A 22,289-nucleotide genomic window follows, 5' to 3' on the forward strand; every position below is an offset into this window, starting at 1 on the left:
TACATAATACTGCATGTATTTCTTATGGGAGTCCTTTGCATTCACAGCCAGCTAGAAAATGGTAATTAAGCCAGCTCAGGATTGAATGATTACCATTCAGCGGTGTGGAAATTTGCATGCTTGCATCCATTGGCTGATGCCGGTTTAAAAGTCTGCCTCCCATTTTAGACCCTGCCCGTCATAGCGGTCAGTATGCTGGTTTGCTGGGCACCTTGTTACTCTGTATAGTTCTGTTATTGTAGTTCTATGCGACCTTATTCTTGTGTTTTAGCTAGTTTCTTGATAAATATATATGCAAACTTGCTAATATATATTTATCCGTTAGTTAAGCCGTTTGTTATTTTTCTTATTATTGTGTATTGCCTAGTTCCATGCTTGATGGACGTTCGCTGCATCCGCGGTGGGTCAGTAAAGTCCATTATCCAAATAGCTTGGATTCTGCCATCACCACGTTGGTGACTGGTAGTATTCCTGCTACTCTAGTTTCTGGGAACGTAACTATAGGCTGCAGTTGCTATTAGTTATGTTCTATCCTGTAGTCTTGCCTGGGTGGATGCTTGCTGGTGACTGTTGTTAGCCTGCTTTCTCTGCTTCTGTGGACGTGACTGTGAGCTGCGGTTGCTACTAGTTATGCTCCAATCTATAGTCCTGTCTTATACCTGTCTGAATGCTTGCTATCGCTAAGGCAGTGCAACATCGCACTGCGTTGCCATTGTGTTTTATTTGTAGCGATATCGGAAGCCCAGAGCTGCAGTTGCTCTGGGCAGCCTGTGTAGCCTCTTCCATTATTCAGCTACCAGCCTTGTTGCTCTGTGTGGTCAAAGTATAACCCCCAAGCATTACACTTACATTTGCCAAAGGCAGTTTGGGTCTGCTGTAAGAAGTATCTATGACAGCAATGTGACACATAACACTACAGTTGAACTGCTTGTGAATTTACCTCCATAAAATAGTTGGATGTTGAAGGACTTGAGTTGTTTCTGAAAGTCTGGCTGATGAACAGTTTCTTTTTGTTGTTCATTTCATCCCAGTGTTTTCCATAGCTTACCTCCAAATAAGAATGTATGTGAGGGGTGTACTCTTCATGATGTAAGTGCACCTGAAAAACATGGAGGCAGAAATCACAGAATCAAGTTTCTTAAACAAGCACTATGACAAAAAACTAAACTGTACATATGTCCACATACATGGGGGAAGGACATTTGTTGCAGAGTAAAATACACTATAAACGACTTTTTTCCTAGTTGTCACTAAGTCTTATTAATCTGATGGTTCTGACCTTTTACTGACTTTGTCCATTGCCTGAAGGGGGATTCTCAGGATTTTTTTCTTCAAAAAAAAAAAAACACTCTCTGAATAGAATTGGCACAGTCCAACTGCCAGAATAGTAGCATGTGAATAGGTAGGCGGGCTGGCATCTTTATATAGATCCTTGCCACGGAGTGGTGTTGAAAAGACTTAGTCTGGGTTCACATATGACACAGCGTGAAAAGGAGAGTTTTATGTCATGTCATTAGGGGTTTGTTTGGTTTTTTTGCGCTTTTTGCTGCGTTTTGGTGCGTTTGCTTTTTTAAAGCAGATGCGTTTTTCATGCGTTTTTTGTGCTTTTGTATGCGTTTCTATAGTTACATTTATGCAAATCACTAGGAAGATAACAGGAAGCAGAAATACTTCAGAAATCTTTATTTTTTTTTATAAAACACATTCAAAAAGTATCAAAAACGCATACAAAATGCAATCCATTGCGTTTCCATTGAATTTCATTATGTGCGTTTTGGCACCAACCCTTCAAACTATGCAACAAAGCCAGCATTTGCGAAATGCATACTGTAAATCGCAGGTCTCCGCGTTTTTTTCTGCGACCCATTGACTAACATTGCTGCATAAAATGCAGCGTTTTACGCAATGCTAGCATTTCTGCTATGTGTGCATCCAGCCTGTAGGCTGGGTTTCCCCTGGGGCACCCATGCTGATGTGAATTCACATCTGAATGGCAATAGCCGTGCCATGCAGGGCAATGGGAATTTGAATGCCTTATGCTGAAAACTGCAGCAGGCAGCATTTCTTTTCCCTGCACACGATTCTGATGACTGTGGAAACATGCCCTAAAGAAAAACTCAAGAATCCCTTGTAGGAGAAAGTATATTGTATATAATAGTCTAAAACCTGTCAGTAAATGCTTTAGAGCTGTCAGATTAAAATACCTACTGTAAGTGGCAGCGACATAGGAAATGAGTAATTTACAGTGAATTCTACTCTGTGACATATATTAGTGGTATATGTTGCAGTGTTTGTCATAGTTTCCTTAAACGACAAAGATAAACTCTACATCCTCTTCAAATTACCGGCAAAGCAATGCATCATTCTATTTTTATATTCTCCCTTTATTGTTGACTTTACTGAAAAGTAATACTTCTTTTTCACCTATAGATGTCACCATTGCATTTGTGTTACACAGTCAGTAGAAGCCATTATAAACAGATTAAACATATTGATCAATGTATATTATTCAATTTGTTGAACATGTTCAACATGTTGAATAGGTTCTATTCTATGCTCAAATAGTGGGACCTGTACTTACCATTTGGATGTGCTGATAAATCTCTGTACATAGGACTCAGGGACCATATGCAATTCACTTTTTTTCCTAGGAGATAATTTTTATCTCCTGTTTAAAATAACTTTTTAGCACTTTTTAATTGAAAAAGTACTAAAATGCAGGTGAAAAAGTTTTGCCAAAATGATTAACTAGGGAAAAATTTTGGAGAAAAAAAGTGAATTGAATAATGCCACAGTATGTTTTAACTTCTCTTTTGTGAGCTGCACTAAAATAATTATTTCAGTCTTGTTACACTTCATAAAAACAAACTAATCACAACTTCAAATTGCATAGGCTTTCTCATTTTTTTTTCCTCAGAAAAAAACATCTTAAACTAGCATGGGTATTATCCTTTTCGTGTGAAACTAATAACTCCACACAACTATCCACAACAAAGCTAAACTAACAATACAACATATAAGCAGTAGAAAGTGCAGAAAATACTGGTCACAAAAATGTAATGTTATAAAGATATTATTTTCTGTATTTTAGTACAGAAATATGCACAGTCCTTTTACTAGAGTCTCTACATCTTCTGCTTGCAAAGTCCATGACCTGGCCTATGACGCTGCCCTGACCGAATATATATATATATATATATATATATATATATATATATATATATATATATACTATTATATACATAAATATATATATATATATATATATATATATATATATATATATATATATATATATATATATATACAGTGCTGCCCATAAGTATCCACATCCCTGGCACATTTTGACATAAAATTAATTTTATTCAGCCAGCAAGTATTTTTTTTTTATGGGAAATGGCATAGGTGTCTCCCAAAACATAATAAGAGAATGTACAAGATGAATTATTGTTGAAAAAGACATCTCTCTGCTTTTATTTACATTTGAGCAAAAAGTGTCCAGTCCAAAATTATTCATAACCTTCTCGATAATCAATAGAAAAGCCTTTATTTGCTATTACAGCAATCAAACACTTTCTATAATTGCAGACCAGCTTTTTGCGTTTCTCCACAGGTATTTTTGCCCATTCATCTTTAGCAATAAGCTCCGAAACTTTCAGGTTGAAGGGTCTTCTTTCCATCACCCTGATCTTTAGCTCCCTCCACAGATTCTCAATTGGATTCAACTCAGGACTAACCCTTTCTTCACCACTTTTGCTGTGTGTTTTGGGTCATTGTCATGCTGAAATGTCCACTAGTGCCCAAGGACAAGTTTCTCTGCAGACTTCCTGATTTTGTCATTGAGAATCCTCATGTATTGCACTTTTTTCATGGCGCCGTTTACTGTCATTACGTTCCCTGGTCCAATGGCTGAAAAACACACCCAAAGCATTAGGTTCCCACCACCATTTTTGATAGTGGGGATGGTGTTCTTTCAGTTGAAACCTTCTCTTTTTTTACGCCAAATGAAGGAAACATCATTGTGACCAAACAATGCATTTTTTGTTTGCAAAGACCAAGCAAGCTTTTGTGTGGCTTATCTGGAGAAGTTGCATCCTCCTTGGTCTGTTTCCATGGAACCCAGCTGTGTGCAGTGTACTTTGGATTGTCCGCCTTGAGACAAGGCCACCAGCAGAGCCCAGATTCACCAGGATGGCCTTGGTGGTGATCCTTGGATTCTTTTTCACCTCTCTCACTATCCTCCTGGCCAGCACATATGTCACTTTTGGCTTCAGACCACCACAGTGCGGAACATCCTGTATTTTTTTTTATAATACTTTGCACAGAAGGCACTGGAACTTGAAAACATTTAGAAATGGCTTTGTAGCCCTTTCCTGACTTGTGAGCAGCCACAATGCGCAGCCGCAGGTCCTCTCTGAGCTCCTTCGTCTTAGCCATGACTGTCCACAAACCAACTGCAAAGAGCTGCTATTGAGTTGATTAAAACAGCTGTTCCCAATTAATCAGGGTAATTAGGATGTTTTAGAACAGCTTGGACTATTTGGAATGGTATAGAACTTTGGATTGTGACAGTTTGTGAAAGGTATGAATAATTTTGGACTGGACACTTTTTGCTCAAATGTAAATAATAGCTGAGAAATTATTTTTTCCCCACAATAATGCCTGTTGTACATCGTCTTATTATCTTTTGGGAGACACCCATGTAATTTCCCATCAAAGAATGACTTGCTGGTTGAATAAAAGTAACTAACTCAAAATTTGAGGTATGAATAATTATGGACAGCACTGTGTGTGTGTATATGTATATATATATATATATATATATATATATATCCTCTATAATAAAGCCCCTATGTCCCTCCCGTCTCTGTGTAGCGTTGTCCATGCTTTTTGTTACTGCGCATGTGCGCAGCACGGACCCAGAGACAGGAGGCCGGGGACGGGGCCAGGGAGCCGAGCGGGCAGCGTGTGAGCGGGCGGCCAGGTGTGCGGCATTTGAGCGGCCGGCCGGATGTGCAGCGGGTGAGCGGGTGGCAGTCGCACGCGGCGCCGGGAGAATACAATAGAGAATACACAGAAATACATGAATATTAGTTAGGCAGCTGGTTAAAGCTGCTACATACCATATTTACAGAACCATCAGTAAGAAATCTAACATTGAAAAATAAGTAAACAAATGGGAATCTGTATATACCGGCCATGCTACTTACATAGAAAGCAATTACTCTTAAACACAGCTTTGAACAGTCAGTTAGGGAGTGGTAAAGCAAATTTAAAGACTTGCTTACTTTATATCTAACAAATCCTGTATAATATATCTGCAGCTGCATTACAAATGTATTACAGTATTTAACAGCATTCTTGCAAAACAGTTAAAAATAAAAAATAAATTACATAGTACAGTACCTTGTGGTTAAAAGCCTGGATCTGCGTACAGTGAAATTCATGCTCAATATCAACTTTGTACTGATCTTCTGAATCTGTGTCAATTTTTACTTTCTGGCCTGTGTCACATTCATGTCGCAGAATCTTTGCATCACCTATCATAAAATGTAAGTTATATTTACTGGTGATTACATTGCTATCAATACAGGCAATGTGAACAATAGCCAACTTTCTTCAATTTAGAGGGGTTAGAACAAAAACAAAACAAACAAAAAAAAAAAACACAAAGTGGCAAACCTAAATGAACAATTTTTGGAAAATGTAATTTAAAATATACAAATAATTTACCCAAATGGCATTATGAATAAATTAAATTTGGTAAATAAAGCTGTCAAAAAAATCACAATCTCAAAGAGAAAACATTCACCACCAATGAACTCCATCCTGGTTTATTAAAGCTTATCTCCAGGAATAATAAACATTACATCATTGGAAATCCCTTATTTTAGGCTAGGTGCAAACTTAGCAGAAACACAAGTGATGTATTTCACTTCCTGTTGTCTTCCTAGTTATTTGCATAAAACGCATGTAAAACGCTTGAAAAATGCATCTGTGGTAAAAACCGCTAACGCAAATGCACCAAAAACGCAGCAAAATCGTACAAAAAATGCACACACAAAAAATATGCACATAATCTGCCTGGTAGTACACTATTCTGGAACAGATGAGCCACAGTCATGTGACCATGATTTCTACTTAAATAAAAAAGTAACTTCAACTACAAGTGTAGAGGTGAGAGACTCTGACTAAAGGATGCCAGAATTTTACCTGACAGTATTCCATTCTGGAACAGATGAGCAGCAGTCATGTGACCATGATTTCTTGTTAAATAAAAAGCAAATTTGCATTTTTTAACTAATGCAGCAAAAGGACAGATGTGAGGGTTCTGTCTACTTAATGTTTAATATTTCTGGGATTTTACTTGAAGCGGACACAAACTCATGCACAGCACACAATGAAAAGTTTTTATTTCTCATATAGTTGCTTAAGAAATTCACTGCACTAAGCACTGTGCTTGTTCTGCTAGATCAAATGGTAGAGTTAGCTTCTATCAGCAGCTGTGAATCAGTGCACCATGGCTCTCTGCCTGTACAGGAAAGACTGAGGCTTAACCCTCTCAGTGCTTCCAGGAAAGTTATACCATGTTTACATTTTTTAGTTTTTTTTTTTAGGATTTCCATAAATCATAATTTCCCCCCTAAATGCTATGCTGTGGCTAATCTTTTAAAGCATAGAGGAAGTTCTGAGTTTAGTTCCACTTTAAAGCTGTTTCCTCTAGCAGGACTCAAAGCATATGGCATATCTCAGTTTGATTAGTACTACTCCATGCTGAAACAGATAAGCCAAAGTCATGTGACCATGATTTTCCGTAAAATAAAAAGTAATTTCACATGTTTTTAATTAATGTAGAAAAGGTGTAGAGTAGAGATGAGGATTTTGTTTAATTAATGTTTAGTATTTTTGGGATTCTACTTCAAGCAGTTTCTTTCCACACATGAACTTATCTAGAGATAGAAAAATGCAAATATGAGAAGGGAGACAGCATGGCTTCTGCAGCTATGTCATTACATTACAAAGCTCACGTGCATTTCTGAAAGGACGCCATCTGCATTCAATTGTATTTTAATTCCAAGAAAAGTGGCCTCTGGAACATCATTCAGGGTAAAGAATTACAGACATTAATTTGTCAGAAGAGAGTGACAAGAGTTGATTTGACAGCAGTGATCCCATTGAACCACAGCAGAATCTGGCTCCAGACTGAGGTTATAAAACACAGTTAATGATTCCACAGTACAAGCCAAGCACAAGATAAATGATAAATGAATGTTATAAAGCTATGCTCTTGCCAAGTAACACAACCTCTGTGCTGAATATATGGGCGCTAAGTCAAGTCATCTATGCAAAATTAAAATTCAGAGCTACAAGTGGTGCAAAAAGAAAATAACTTTTAGGTGGATAACCTGTATAGACCAGGACAAATCAAACAGAAAACCGCTATCTTAATTATCACATGGGTGCTAAACCGACAGTGCACAATACTGTCCTTGATGATAACAACAGTCCTATCCTGGAATATAGGTTACTAATAGTGAGCAGTGAAATCTGGACAGCAAAAGTAATAGTCACTTAGGGATACGTTATATTGCCATTAGACTTACTTCACTTAAGTCTCTTAGTGGTCATAAACCAACAGATAATGTTCCACACAAAAGTCTTTCAAGGGCACAAAAACAAAACACGTCTGTATTAATATCAGCATATACCCCACAAATCCGCAGAGTAAGTTTAGGAGTACGGTTCCAGATGTCACGCTTCAAATACTAGGCTCATCTGTATTCCAATACGGAATATAAAAAAGACAGTATAAAGGCAAAAAGCGGCTGGGCACGTCCAGTAAAAACAGGCCTTTATTGTGATTCCATTAAAAAGCAATGCTAAGGACCAGAGCAATGGTCAGCCAGGAGAGAGGGTAGCAAGCATGAAAGAGATGTCTACAGCTGTTTCGCACTCAGCAAGGAGTGCTTCATCAGAGCCCTGATGAAGCACTCCTTGCTGAGTGCGAAACAGCTGTAGACGTCTCTTTCATGCTTGCTACCCTCTCTCCTGGCTGACCATTGCTCTGGTCCTTAGCATTGCTTTTTAATGGAATCACAATAAAGGCCTGTTTTTACTGGACGTGCCCAGCCGCTTTTTGCCTTTATACTGTCTTTACCTGCTGGATCTTGTTTAGGCTTGGAGCACTCCGGAGTGTTTTTGGGCCCTGGGCCTTGTGCACCTCCCCCTCTACCTACTGACGGAATGTAAAAAAGCATTGCATGCAATTATCAGACTCTTAACACAAGCAATAACCATTCACAGATTGTGACAGGATTGCATATCATTATAATGGTTCTTTAAAATATCTACAAAATTTATATAAATAAACCTCAGCATACCTACCACTCAGACTAATTGATGCATTCACCCTTGACTGCAGAAAAAAGAGGTGCTGATGCTTGAGAGGACACCTGCAGGAGGGGGCACCACTGAGTGATTCTTATACACAACTGTTAAGAAGAGGATGATTGATAATTGTACAACCTACATGGGCACTGCTGATTAGGATAACAAAGGAAGCCAGAGTAGAAAACAATGATTTGGATGGCGCTGTTAATGTGCTAATTAAACTGAAATTGTTTTAATGTTGTTCTGTATAATTAGTTGCAACTCTTCTGGCTTTGCATATTCTGACCTGTGAAAACTCAGGCTGTACATTATGAGTATAATGTTTCAGTAATCACCCCTGGCCTTGTAATAATCTAACTCACTTTTTACACATGACAATGTTCCTAAATTGTGGTCATCTCAAACTCAACCCCTAAGCCAATCTAGAAGAAAGGTGTAACATCAAATGGCTTGAGGATACTGACTGGGAAAGTGGTTATGAGGGGAAGGCAAGCACAGTACTTCAAACTGGCCACTTCTGCACACTCAAAATCTGACTGCAACCTTGAGGAGCTGTCATAGAAGAAAGATCAATGTAATTTATAAAGTATGCTATTTGCTTATTTGCCAAAATGCAGGTAAACTGGTTAAGTACAAGTGCCTTTTAAGGGTATTTAAACTTTTGTGGAGAAAGGCTAGCAAAGCCCAGTGTAGAGATGAAAAAACCTTCCCAGGAGAACAATTTACATTGCAAGGATTTTACCAAGCACCAGTACAGCAAACCTAAGTTATTGTGTCTGGCAAGCACACAGGTGCATAGCTTATTTCCCTTAGCTGTTGGGCAGTTGTTAAATGTCTATAAAAAACAACCCAGGCTTGTAAAATTGCACTTTCACACAGAGGGATACATGTACATGAGCCTAGTAGTGCCTACACATATCAATGAAACACTGTATAAAAACTTTGTTGGGAAACTGGGAACTCAAAGCTGGTTTTAAACTGAAAAGAAAATATGATTTAATACCTTAAAGCTAAAAATGACAGGCTCTGTCTTAATGAGGATAGATGGGAGGGGTGGGGATAGATACTCACCTGTCCTGATGTGTTTGGGTCAGAAGTGACACTCCGTTCCCCTCCTGGGCTGTGCACTTATTTACGTAGTCTGCTAAAGCTCTTCGGAAACCTCCCCCTGCCCCGTGTCTATGAGGGGGGCAGAGTGATCACCTGTCTAGAGCTAGAACTCCAGAACAGTTCAGTCCAGTAAGTGTTTAACCTCAAGACCCCAACATCCTCCATTATTAAGACAGAGCCTGTAGTGACAGGCTTTGTCAGATTTAGCTTAGGTACTCTTTAAATTAGTAAATGGCTTGTGCAACCATGATATATTTCTTTGAAGGATACCGAAGTTGAAATACAAGACTGCTCTTTTTCTTACTTGTGGCTTATTCAAGCCTAGTAGGCTTGTACGTTACCTCCCTGTCCTTCTTCTCCTCCACTGTCCCTTCAGTCTTCCTCCTTGCTCAGCTGTTTAGCCCACTAGATCAGCCAAGTCACGCAGTACTATGCATGATCGGCCACTTACTTCCCATTGTTGTATGTTAGAGACAGCAGTTATCAGTTGGAATTGCAACCTCTAAATGGACCAATCAAATGAAGCCAATGTAGGCGTTGATTGATCCATTTTCAAGCTGCATATATTTGCATAATCCTGATTCAATTTGGAATGACTTGCTTCTCATTTAGGTAATGCATCTGCATTTTTAAAGAAAGACATTTTGACTTTCAGCGCAAGAAGTTTTGCAGATTACCTAAAAGCCCATATTTTATTCTCATGGCATTTGACCATACACTTCCTCGTTGTTGCAACAATCCAATAGCATATGATCCAAAGACTCCAGGAACATAGCCTTCACCTTCTAAAGAATACTGCTTCAGTTTATCATCTGCCTTCTTGTCAATGAGAACTGTGTAACACGAAAACAAAATGAAATAAAAATAGGTGAATCAATCAAGTAATCATCATGCTGGATGCATCATTATAAATATTCTGGATGAAAATGTTAGTAATGAAATGAGAAACAAGAGGTACAGGTCAAAAGCTAAGTCCAGCAGTAGTATGAGGGTCTACTGACATTCTTGACCATGCTTATAGTGATCCATAATGATGGATCTGAAATGACCGAAACCACTGCTATGCTATTGCTTTGGTGACAGTTATTAAAAGCGAATACATAGTTTTAAATGTGGTGAGAATTAGTACATTTAATCCACTTTTTCTTGGTCTCCAAACATAAAGTAAGTGGATACAGAGCAACATTTGAGCAGTAACACTGTTTATGTCCTTATATGTAACATGGGCACCTACGGCGGCGGCCAAAACTTCTGGGCCGCGGTCATACCCAAATTTACACATACGTATAGTCACACCGCCACTGAACTGGGCACAGGGTGTGCCAAATGACAGCTCCCCCTGATGCCCTCAAATTAAATACTATTCCCCCTCCAAGTCGTACGGTAGCAACTCGGAAGGAGAAGTAATTAGAGATCCAGCGATTGCCACCATGCACCCCATGCACTGTAGTGTTGCTGCTATATTGGCGCCTAGTGTCATCGCTCGTTGCAGAGTGCTGTGCGCCAAAACCACCTGATTCGAAATTTACTGCTTTGGTTTACAGTCCCTGTTGGTTTAAATTTGAGTCAAATATTTTTTACATAAAAATGGTAGTGGTTGAGTGGAGAGATCTCAGTTTATACTTGAACTGGTGTATATTTCATTGTATAATGTGATTGAAAACTGTACCAGCTCAAAAATATGACATACAATATTTATAAATCAATACAATTTTTTTCTTGGAGATAAGCAAAATTTTTTATTCAAACCTGTAATGAAGGCAGTGTCCTTCAGTAGGTTATTAAGGGAGGCAGAAAACCCCATCTTCTTGCCATGCTGCTTGGTAATGTTTCCAGAGAGTATAATGGGGCTGCCATGCTTGTTTAGCTTTAATTCTGCCAAAGCAGTGTATCGCTGCTCTCCGCCAACCACCTGGAAATCTGTCATTCCCTGCCAGACACAAAATTACAAAAGTAAATATACTTAGTATAAAGTGGTAATGTTCATGTTCTTGTACATCTCCCAGTATTTAGTTTACCCACTTTGTGTGATTCACCTGAAACAACTATGCAGATAATGAATGTCAGTACACCTGATCTGGAGTGACAGATGATCCGCATTACTGACATAACAAATAGCAATTGTAGTCGGGGAGGCAGCAATGATCACTTATAGATCTTCTCATAAAAGGTGTACTGTGCTTTAATCAAAATCCAGCTGAGAAAAGATGTTTGTATTGAATATATATATATACCCCCACCATAGCTAGCTTTAAGTGCCCCCGGTATGGGTTAGCCAGGCATAAGTGCCTCAGTATAGGTAGCCAACTGTAGGTGCCCCCAGTATAGATAGCTGTAGGTGCTCCTAGTATAGGTTAGCTAGGTATAGGTGCAGCCATTAAAGGTGCCGCAAGTATAGGTTAGCTAGGTATACTTGCCACCAGTAAAGGTTAGCTAGGTAGAGGTGCCTTCAGTATAGGTAGTTAAGTATAGGTGCCTTCTCTCTCTCTCTCTCTCTCTCTCTCCCTCTCTCCCCCTCTCTCCCTCTCTCCCCCTCTCTCTTTCTCTCTCCCTCTCTCTCTCTCTCTCTCTCTATCTCGCTCGCTCTCTCTTCTAGTCACTGCATTTGTCACTTTAGTACCTAAATTGTTTCTATCTCACCATATCTCTCTATTCAGTGATACTGCCTCTCATGGGGCCCTCCCATGGTGTCTGTCACAATTGAGCATTCCCACCACCATGTAGTTGTCTCTCCCTCTCTGATATTTTGTGTCCCCTCCCTGTGTCACATACAGCATCCCTGTGCCCCTCCCCCTTCCTGTGTCACATTCAGTGCCCCCTCCCTCCCTGTGTCACATTTAGCACCCTTGTGCCCCTTTCCTGTGTCACATTCAGTGCCCTGCCTGCTCCCTGTCTCACATTGATGTTTAATTTCCTCTAAATTTTCCATATGAACTTGTCCCAACTCAGGACAGGAGCAAGGGGCCCACCCACAGTTACAATTTTGCCTAGGGCCTAATTTGGTGTTAATCCTGCTCTGCTACAACCTACACACCTGGGGCAGTTAGGGAGCTCACACTTCAGGTACTTACAGACAATTACAAACACAACAAGAAAAATGCAAAGATGTGAAGAAGATGCTCACTGCAGAGCTTTCACTTTTACTCCATGGCCATATTCAACAGACAAACTGAAAACCATCTTCATGCAGTGGCACCATACTGGCACATATCCGGGACTTGGGCACCACTATGCAGCAACAATTTAATACTTAGGTCCTATGTATGAACGTTTTTGGGGATTCACTGACTACAAGCATGCTGAAGACCAAGAAATGAGTCAGAAATTGTTATACATCTGCATTAAGGCTGATTTCCAAGTTTACTAACTGTTGATAGGGCAATAGAAGCATTCTTCTATAATAAGGCTGCAATGAAAAATCACCTTGACAATGATGCCAGCTGGACATCATAACAAATGAACTTTTTTACTGTATTTCTACATTGAATAATGTTGTTCTTGGCAAATCAAGAAGCTGACGCTGGCAGATTTTTGGAAGAGACACTATAAGCATTATCTTAATACAACTACTCAAAGTAGTGCTATTAGTCAGTGTCAGGGGAAGTAGGTAATTTATGCACAGTGCATGTCTGGTTAACTGGGGCCACCATAAGCCCTAATGCAATTAGTAACTATGGTGGCACCTATGGGGTAATTTGGGTGGCAAAGCCACGCAGCAACTATACATAGTCGGCTGGTTACAGCTAGCGCTGAAGGCAGCCATTGTGGTTATACATAGCAGAAGCAGCACAAAGCCTTTTGAATTGCAGTTATAAACAGTGCCTTTGCTGCGGGAAGGGAGTATTGTGGCAGTGAGTTCGGCTTTAGTGTTAGGTGTAGAAGGGGGAGGGTAATGTTAGGTGTAGGTGGGGGGAGGTTATTGTTAGGCGTAGATTTGAGGGAGGTTAGTGTTAAGAGTAGATAGGGGGAGGCTATATTAGGTGTAGGTAGGGGGAGGATAGTATTAGGTGTAGATTTGGGGGAGATTAGTGTTAGGCTTAGTTCAGAGGGAAGTTATTGTTAGGTAAAGATAGGGGAGGTTAGTGTTAGGTGTAGGTATGGAGGGGCTTGCGTTATGCATAGGTAGGAGGGAGGTTAGGTGTAGGTGGGGGGGGCTTGTGTTATGCATAGGTAGGAGGGAGGTTAGTGTTAGGTGTAGTTGGGGTGGGGCTTGTGTTATGCATAGGCAGTAGGGAGGTTAGTGTTAGGTGTGGGTGGGGGGGGGCTTGTGTTATGCATAGGCAGGAGGGAGGTTAGTGTTAGGTGTGGGTGGGGGGGATTGTGTTATGCATAGGCAGGAGGGAGGTTAGTGTTAGGTGGAAGTAGAGCGGATTTTTGTATTAGGTGTACAAAGGAGGGAGGTTAATGTTAGGCATACATAGGAGGGATGTTAGTGAGAGAATAGGAAAGATAAGGCAGTAGCAGAGCCGGCTCTACCATTAAGGCAAGGGGGGCAATTGCCCCCAGGCCCCAGAGTCCATAGGGGCCCCCCAAGGATCTTCTATTAAAAATGTGATTTAGCCTGCCGGGTCCTACATCGTGTGTGGTGCAGATGGTGGAGGTGAGGCAACAGTGGCAGGCAGAGGAAGGTTTCAGCCCCCCCCCCCCCCAAGTGTCCCCCCGAGTGCCCTATGCTGAGCTGTGTGCAGCGCAACTTACCAGTCAGCATCGCCAGAAAGTACAGAAAGTCTTCTCCACTGCACAGTCACAGCATCTCCTCTCTGCTGCACTCTGGTGGAGCCTCTCAGTACTGCACCGCTGGAGGAGTCAGAGAGGAGACGCTGTGACTGTGTGAAGTGAAGACTTTCTGAACTTCCCGGCGACACTGACGGGTGAGTTGTACCCTAAGCCCTATTTTTGCACTGTGCACCACTCTGCATATGGAGAGGGGAGAAGCCAACTTATGTCTGGTGAGGGGCACACCTAGCTATCTATATTGGGAGGTAGAAGGGCTATCTAATCATGGGGAGCCCATCTAACTATCTATACTGGGAGGGGATAACTAATCCTAGGTGGGGGGGCACATCTAGCTACCTAAACTGAAGGGGGGAGGGTACCAAATCTTGGAGGGCACATCTATCTATACTGTAGACTGTGGGGGGGGGGGGCCAAGTTACTTTTGTAACTTGTCCATCAGTGGAGGGTCAAGGGGCCCCAAGTTACTTTTGCCCCAGAGCCCCATTGGAGTTAGAACTGGCCCTGGGCAGTAGTAGAATATCTGTAAATTTACCAACATTCTACTAATGGGAATACTACTTTTTTTCAGGTACACATCGTGCCCGCTTTAACATGTGGTGCTTGTGTCAGGACCACAGAGCACACGGCACTGTTACATTGCTAAGAATGATTTCATATTGTATGTTATTACTGCTATATTGCTCATAGGAAGGCTGCATTTTACATGGTCTAGCTGCAATGTTGGTAATGCCTTTCTCTGCTTTTTGTATCTAGTAAGTTGCTGCACATTTTGTTAATCAAATAAGGCCCTCTGCACCCTGCAAATCCAATTTGCGATTCTTAGATGCTATCAAAATAAGCGCATATTTTGATAGCCTCTTGCACACTGCAAATCGCAAATCCGATTTCCGATTCCAAATTGTGATTTGTGATTCTCATTAGTGATTCCATTTTTCTGTGGATGCTATCAATACAAGAAGAAAAACGGAGAAAAAAACGCAGCATGCAGTACCGATTAAAGATCGCAATTCGGAATCGCATGTTAAATCGCAAATCAGAATCGTAATCACATGTAGTGTGCAAGAGGCCTTAAATTGTTACTTTAACTTGTTACATATCGAGGATAGCTTTTAGAAATCTGAAAAGAGAAGAGTAGCTAGCTGTCTATTAGTAATCACAGCACAGGTGGTGCCAGATGTGAATTTGAAATTTTAATCTGGAGGCATCAGTGTGTAGGTGGTAGTAGAGGCCAACAGTGGAAATAAGTTTGCCATGTAATAATGTAGCAAGAGAATCAGACAGGCCCATGGTCAGAGCCTTAGAAAACACTTTTAGAGAACAGTGGCAGAGTGGGGCAAATATGATACACCAAACAATATATGGATTTAAAAAAAATCCAGGCTAACAAAGCTAACAGAGAGCAGAAGTTGCAGTAACATGTCATTTTAACACTATCAAAAGTGGAGGAAGGATCAAACAGCAGAAGCAAAGACTCCTTGCATTTTTACAATAAGGAATTCATTAGTGTCTTTAACAATGACTGTTTCATTTGAGTGAGCAATGCAGAAACCAGACACAACAGGGCCAATAAGTGACTTAGAAATGAAGAAAAAAGTCTGAAAGGCCAGAGAGAAGTTGGGTGATACATAGAAAGAAGAGAAGGGACAAAGGAAGGTTGCTCCTGAATAGGAAGCATGACTGCATGTCAATGGGGAAGATGCTAGTGAAAGGGGAAAGACTGAATAGTTGAGTGCAGGGGTCAGAGTGGAGGAGTGTGTGCAGCATAGCTCTCAGGGGATAGTGTGAAGAGGGCAGGTTGTGGGAGGAGATGACAGGAGTGAGGCCATTTTGTCTGCGGCTACAGGGTTGAAGTGTTTGACATTCCAATAAAGTGACTCACTATGCACTGAAATCAGTGAATACGTAGGATAGCCTCAGCAGAATCAGAATCAGTAGCTAATGTATTCTATATTGGTTATACATTTCTATAAAATTCTACTAAACATAGCTTAATATTATTCTTTCAAAAAACATACCTTCATATAATAGATTTCCTTGTCATCCACTATGAGCTCCAAGTGTCCGTTTCTAGAATTCCGTGTAGACTCAATTTTCCCTGGTGAGGTTCAGTAACAAATAATAAGCTATAGTGAGTAACATAATTATTTACCGCCATATTTTTCATAATGCAGATTTCTTTAATTATTATTTAATATAGCATAAAATGTCATATAACTCTATAATTGTACATAAAACATGCTTGCAAATATTTCACTTCAAATGTCTGTCTTTACTGACAAAAGTCCTTTAACAAGGAAGGGAACAAGGCATTTTGGCTTATTTTTACTAAAGGTGCAAAAATAGAATGTTTCTAAACATTCATATTGCAGGAAGTGGTTAAAGGAGTTGTTACATTATGTGAAAAAACTATTTCCTTCAGGACAGCTGTGTACACTAAACTACCAAAACATTAACACTACCTGCCTAAAATTAACTAAGTCCCTCTTTTGCCACCAAAACTTTCTGACCCCTAAAGGCATACAGTCCACAAGATTTCTGAAGGTGTCTTATGGCATCAGGTGACAAGATGTTAGCAACGGATTCTGTAAGTTACATGGTGTGAATACTATTCGACTGGTCTTTTCTGGACATACCACAGATGCTCTGTTGGAAAACATGATTCATCAAACCAGGCTTCCTTCTTCCGTTGCTCCATTGTCCAGTTTTTACATTTATATGCCCATTATCTACACTTTCAGCAGTGGACAGCATGGGTACGGTAACTGTCTGCAGTTAAAAAGACCCATATATATTCAACTGTGATGGGCTGTGCATTCTGACCCCACTCTCTTATGGCCATTATGAAGTTCTTTAGCAATTTGCTTTAAAGTGTTGTGGTACCAATGCAAAAGGGCTAGCCTTTTCTCCCTAGATGCAAGAATGAGCCTTGAACATCCATGACCTTACTATCAGTCCAGTGCTTCTCCTTGTTGGACCACTTTTGGAAGGTACCAGAGATCATTATGCTTGCTCATTTGTCTTACTTCTAATTCATCACCCCTTGTAACGCAGAATATCCCACCCTTTGGGAGGTACCTTTGTAATAAGATATTGATTGGTAAATATAGCAATAATTTCGGCAAGTATAAGAGCATAGCTCCTAACTGTCCCTCTTTTGGAGGGACAGTCCCTATTTGGGAACCCTGTCCCCCTTTCTTCCTCATTTGTCTCTCTTTCAGGACTAATGTACAGAACTATGGAAATTACTGAAAAAAATAGTTTAATTGACTCTAAACTTTATTACCATATTTTCAAATGTTAATATGAAAGAAAATGAACCAGGATAGAAAGGACAAGTGTGGTATGAATGATAAAATAACATTTTTCTTATGAAATTTTTATGGTATGCGTGACAAGGGGTTTGTCAGGGGTGTGATTAGGGCTGTAACAGGGGCATGGCTTAAGTGTCCCTCTTCCTTATCTCAAAAAGTTGGGAGGTATGTAAGAGTGCTCTCCTTCTCTATTGTGGAGATAAACCTGCCAGACTTCTGTTACGTGAGTCAAGTGAGTTGACAGAGCACCTAAATAAAGTGGTAGCTGAGTGTGTGGACAGATGAACTGCTCAGAGGGTACAAAGCAGATTTGGGGGTTCATCAAACAGAATACTGTTGTTATAACTGCATGCAAACATACTTCCAACATTTGCCATGTGTGGAATATCATGGATGTCTACAGACTGAAGTGCAAAGATATATATTTTTTTAATCTTTGCAAAGTCATTTTTTAAGATATTAAATTTGAAATGATTTTTGGCACATTAATTATTTAACCAAAGCTTAGCCAACATTTAAATCCTCTGGAGTCTTAAAGAACAGGAAACACATAGCAGCACAGCTGATGTACTGTGGCTGGGATAAGTCATTTTTTGTTTATTACTTACAAATTATTTTTTATTCAGGCAGTGGCAAATTAAAATGCTGCTTTGGAAAGTAGTCAAACACTGGTGGTTTATCTTCATACAGTGTTTATGTTGGATCAAAGATTAAAAATTGATTCTTTGATATAAGGTGTAGTTCAAAGAACTTCTAATAAGTAAAAATAAATGTAAGAGGCCCCGAGGCAAACTTAAGTGGGGCCTCCCTAGCTCTCCCTCCACTGATAGTTCCCCCCGATAGACCCCTCCCCCTCTTCCCCACCGATAGACACTACCCCACTGCTCCCCAAAGCTCCTGCACGTTAGCTGCATTAATCATTGACTCACTTGTCCCAGCAGGCAACGGCTGCACTGTCTGTGCAGTCTTCAACCACGCTGTTTGCCTCTTCTCTATCTGGCGCGTGTTATGTGTAAACACAAGTGAGTATGCAGCTTATGTGCAGGGGCCCTGTGCGGGAGACAACTTAGCAGGGTCCAGCAGCTCAGGGGCTATTGTCCCCTTTGCCTGTATGGAAGTGCCAGCCCTGTGGATATGGAAGAGGGGGGGGACTTCACCTCCTATGATCAACTGACTTCTTTCATTGAGGAGCTACCTTTGCTCAATATACTACTGTCATACATTAAGTCAGCAATAGAGCAATCAACCTACCATCCATCTGAACTTTCTTTTTGGGATGTAGAAGCTTCATCCTGAATTTCCTGTGTTGAACATTGTAGTATAGGTCAATACCAACATCCCTTTTAAACTCAGATTTTGGGGTTCCCATGAAAAAGTGTAATGTGGCTTCATTTGGTAACCAGCCATCTTTCTGAAAGAGAAGCACACACATGGAAATAACAGAATACTCTTATACAACAAACAGTAATAAACTCAAATCAGCACATACATTTTGTTTGCTAGAAGTGGTGGAAAATGTATTTATTTCCCATTAGTATTGAGTTTGCAAAAGGATTTTAATGTTGCAAGCTTGTAAAAAAAATAAGTTAGGAACCTTAGATAGACATTAGATATAACCATAGTCTATGTACAAAAGTGCCACAAAAGGAAATCTAACAAGTCTACAGGAATATAAGAACAGCAGCTCGATAATCTTCAAGGGAAACTTAAGTAGGGCAGTTCCAGAGTTCAAGGATTTCCACTGAAAACAAAACAAAAAGCAGCTCTCTGTAGTGAAGTGCCCTCTTTAACAATCCGTGTCTGAGCACAAAAAATGTACTTACAAATAGTCTGATCAGCACACACAGAAAGCATGTTGAGGGACCTGTCCCATTTCGGAGAGCATTCTGGACACTACCTGCTGCCGGCCAGACCTTTGAAGTGGAGGTCAGAGGGAGCACTGTGCGTGTGTGGGAGTTTACATACTGCTTTCTGTTATAAAACTTCAGAGTGCAGTTTTTGTGCCCAAGAACTTATTAAAGAGGGTGCTCCACTAAAGAGTGCTTTTTTTGTCTTTTAAATCCTAGATATTTGTTAATTATTGTAAGTAAATACCAAAACATTTACATTTACTCATTTTTTAAATAAAATAATAACACACATATTACAAACTGTGCCACCTTAGACAAGCATCAAGTCCACCTGAAAAGTACATAGAAATGCATAAAAAAGGAGTCAAAAGTTCCCAGATGGATCTCACATAAATTTCAGTTTATCACTTTCCAGCTGCGCTCACCATCAGAGTATATAATTCCTATAAGAGAAGCAAACACACTATCATAGCGTGACTCCGTATGTAAAAAAAAGTCTTACATACAGGGAGAAAGCCGCAGAGTAGGATTTTGCAAATTCCCATAAACAGAGCACCATACGTGCACACTGGTACAGGGGACCCTCCACCAACAGTGAAGGGGGTCACCGGATTGTTGCCACCTCACAAATTAGGTGGATCTAGCATATATTCGTTTATGTCATATTAAATCCTCCAGCAACATATGAGTCAACACCTCTTCATCACATTGAAAGTTCATTTAATTCAGAAGCATTTGCAAACGCAGTGCATACAGCGACTTTGGGGCAATTGCACTGTGATCCTCATTCTATTGAACGGGAACCACTAGCGCAAATCACATTTTGCATGCCGAATCACAATCGCGGACCCAAACACAATCACGGGGAAACGACGGGCAAGTGCCCAATAAGAACCGGCCCTTACTGATGTGATAGTCCCGTCCCTACTTGGGTTGTTCGCACTGCCGAGGTCCTCTTCCGTTACTCTCTCACACACAAACACAGCCAGCCAGCTGTTTTAGCAATAAAATTATTCCTGCAAACAGAGCTTGGAAAGTGTGCTGGTCTCTATAATTACTGTTAAAATCTGCTCACTTAAAGCTAAATTAGCACAAATACCTTCTGTTTTGGGAAGGACAAATTACACTGACAATTTATTATTAGTAGGTGGGCTGTTTGGCCTCTTTTATTTTCCTAGTGGTTCTGGGTTACTATGAGCTATTGCACTTTTGAAATCCTAAGAGATATTTCTCAGGCTTTCAACAACAATTACACAGATAGGCACACTTTCAAAGCCCTGTGTGCAAGGAATGATTTCAGTGGTATACTGTATATGGCTGCCTGCATGAGTAAGAGAGAGAGAGAGAGAGAGAGAGAGAGAGACGGGGAAGTTAGCGCAAACCAAGTGGGGAGGGGGCTACCAAGTCAACATGTTTTTGCTATAGTTCCCCTTTAAAGTGTAACTCTGCTTAAACAAGACAGTGGCAAAACTGTTATACTAGCATTAGGATACAAGGAAATGCCTGTTTGATGTCCTGAAATTGTGTTGGTCTGTTTAGATGGACCTTAGTGCAGTTGTAAGAACTGTTAAGGAACTGCATGGACAAAACGGGTGAGTGTGAAGATTGTCAGCTAACCTGATCTTTCTGGCCGGTCCTGGCAAGACCCATAATACAACAAATTAATTTACTTATACTGCCACTTTGAAGTATCATACATTTTTGAACATCAATATGCAAATTTCTAAAACTACCGGCAATTAAAATAGGACTTTACTGCGGAGGGCTCCCACACAGACCACTCAGGGTCACTCACACCAGCCTATACATACATCGGTTTAGGTATTGATGTGTGTGTGTCCGTTGTTATTTTGATGGGACAGCAAATTCACACTGTTATTCAAGCTGTATATTGACTACTTTACATTGTATCACAGTGTCATATATCTCCAGCGTTGTCTCATGAAAGATATGAAAAAATATTACAAAAATGTGAGAGGTGGTCACTTTTGTGAGCTACAGCATGAACTTCTGCTCTTCACTATCGTCTGTTTCATACTCTGCACAGAAGATTTTTATGCCGTATAAATAAAACTAATAATAGAGGACAAATTATAAAAGTGCCAAAAGACAAAATAAAATGCTTCTGGTTCTGGGTTTACAAGGAGGGTGATTTATTTATTGTTGTAAATATAATAAAGCGTATCTTCTTTTACACCACTCTATGGCTGTACAAAGTGGTTATTTACAGTTATTTCATGCTACTGCAATTGTGGCCCATTTCCAGGACTCTTAATATAAACTATAGAGCACAGAGAGCTTGATGAATGCCTTAGTTGAAGTATTAATATTCACAAATGAAAGTACCAGAGCTGAAGAATATGCTTCATACATTATTTATCTGCAACACTACAGCTGGAGCTGCCTACATCAAATCTGAGAATGTGAAGATTATTCTTTTTGCATCCTAGCATGGTTTGTTAGAAACGGCTATGCCTACAAACATATATTCATGCAAGAGGTATAGTAGATAGCCGGGGCAATATCTGCATGGAGCTTGTATGTTGTCCCTGTGTCTGCGTGGGTTTCCTCTGGGCTCTCCAGTTTCCTCCCACATGTCGAAAACATACAGATAAGCTAAATGGCTTCCCCTAAATAGGACCTACACTATAATGGACATATGCTTATGATAGGGATTAGACTGTGAGCTCCTCTGAGGGACAGTTAGTGACATGAATAAGCAGTGGTGGCTCCAGCTTCAAATTTTTTCATGGGCACAAAGGGTGCACAATGGCTGTCTGGTGGGGTTCATTTGGGTGATCAAAATTGAGGTATTTATGGCGAGCTTTAGATATTATTTGCCTAGCTCAGGTGATAAAATTAAGGCTAACTAGTTGATCAATGATAGAAA

General features: G+C 40.2%; 1 protein-coding gene across 5 annotated transcripts in view; it reads right to left on the reverse strand.

Moving 5' to 3' along the window:
- The window catches only part of LOC137524618 (uncharacterized), a 571,079-nt gene that overhangs the window by 303,244 nt on the left and 245,546 nt on the right, over positions 1-22,289 (reverse strand). For all 5 annotated transcript variants that reach the window (XR_011022737.1, XR_011022738.1, XM_068244694.1 and 2 more), the window contains exons 22-27: positions 18,801-18,960; positions 16,254-16,333; positions 11,251-11,431; positions 10,179-10,334; positions 5,407-5,540; positions 941-1,099 (exon numbers count right to left, since the gene is read on the reverse strand). Coding sequence is in view for 3 of the 5 variants with exons in the window: in XM_068244694.1 (XP_068100795.1) it covers positions 941-1,099; positions 5,407-5,540; positions 10,179-10,334; positions 11,251-11,431; positions 16,254-16,333; positions 18,801-18,960 (870 nt within the window). In the remaining 2 variants the exon portion in view is untranslated. The remainder of the gene's footprint in view (positions 1-940; positions 1,100-5,406; positions 5,541-10,178; positions 10,335-11,250; positions 11,432-16,253; positions 16,334-18,800; positions 18,961-22,289) is intronic.

Source organism: Hyperolius riggenbachi, chromosome 7 (assembly GCF_040937935.1).
Source record: "Hyperolius riggenbachi isolate aHypRig1 chromosome 7, aHypRig1.pri, whole genome shotgun sequence".
Classification (NCBI taxonomy): domain Eukaryota; kingdom Metazoa; phylum Chordata; class Amphibia; order Anura; family Hyperoliidae; genus Hyperolius; species Hyperolius riggenbachi.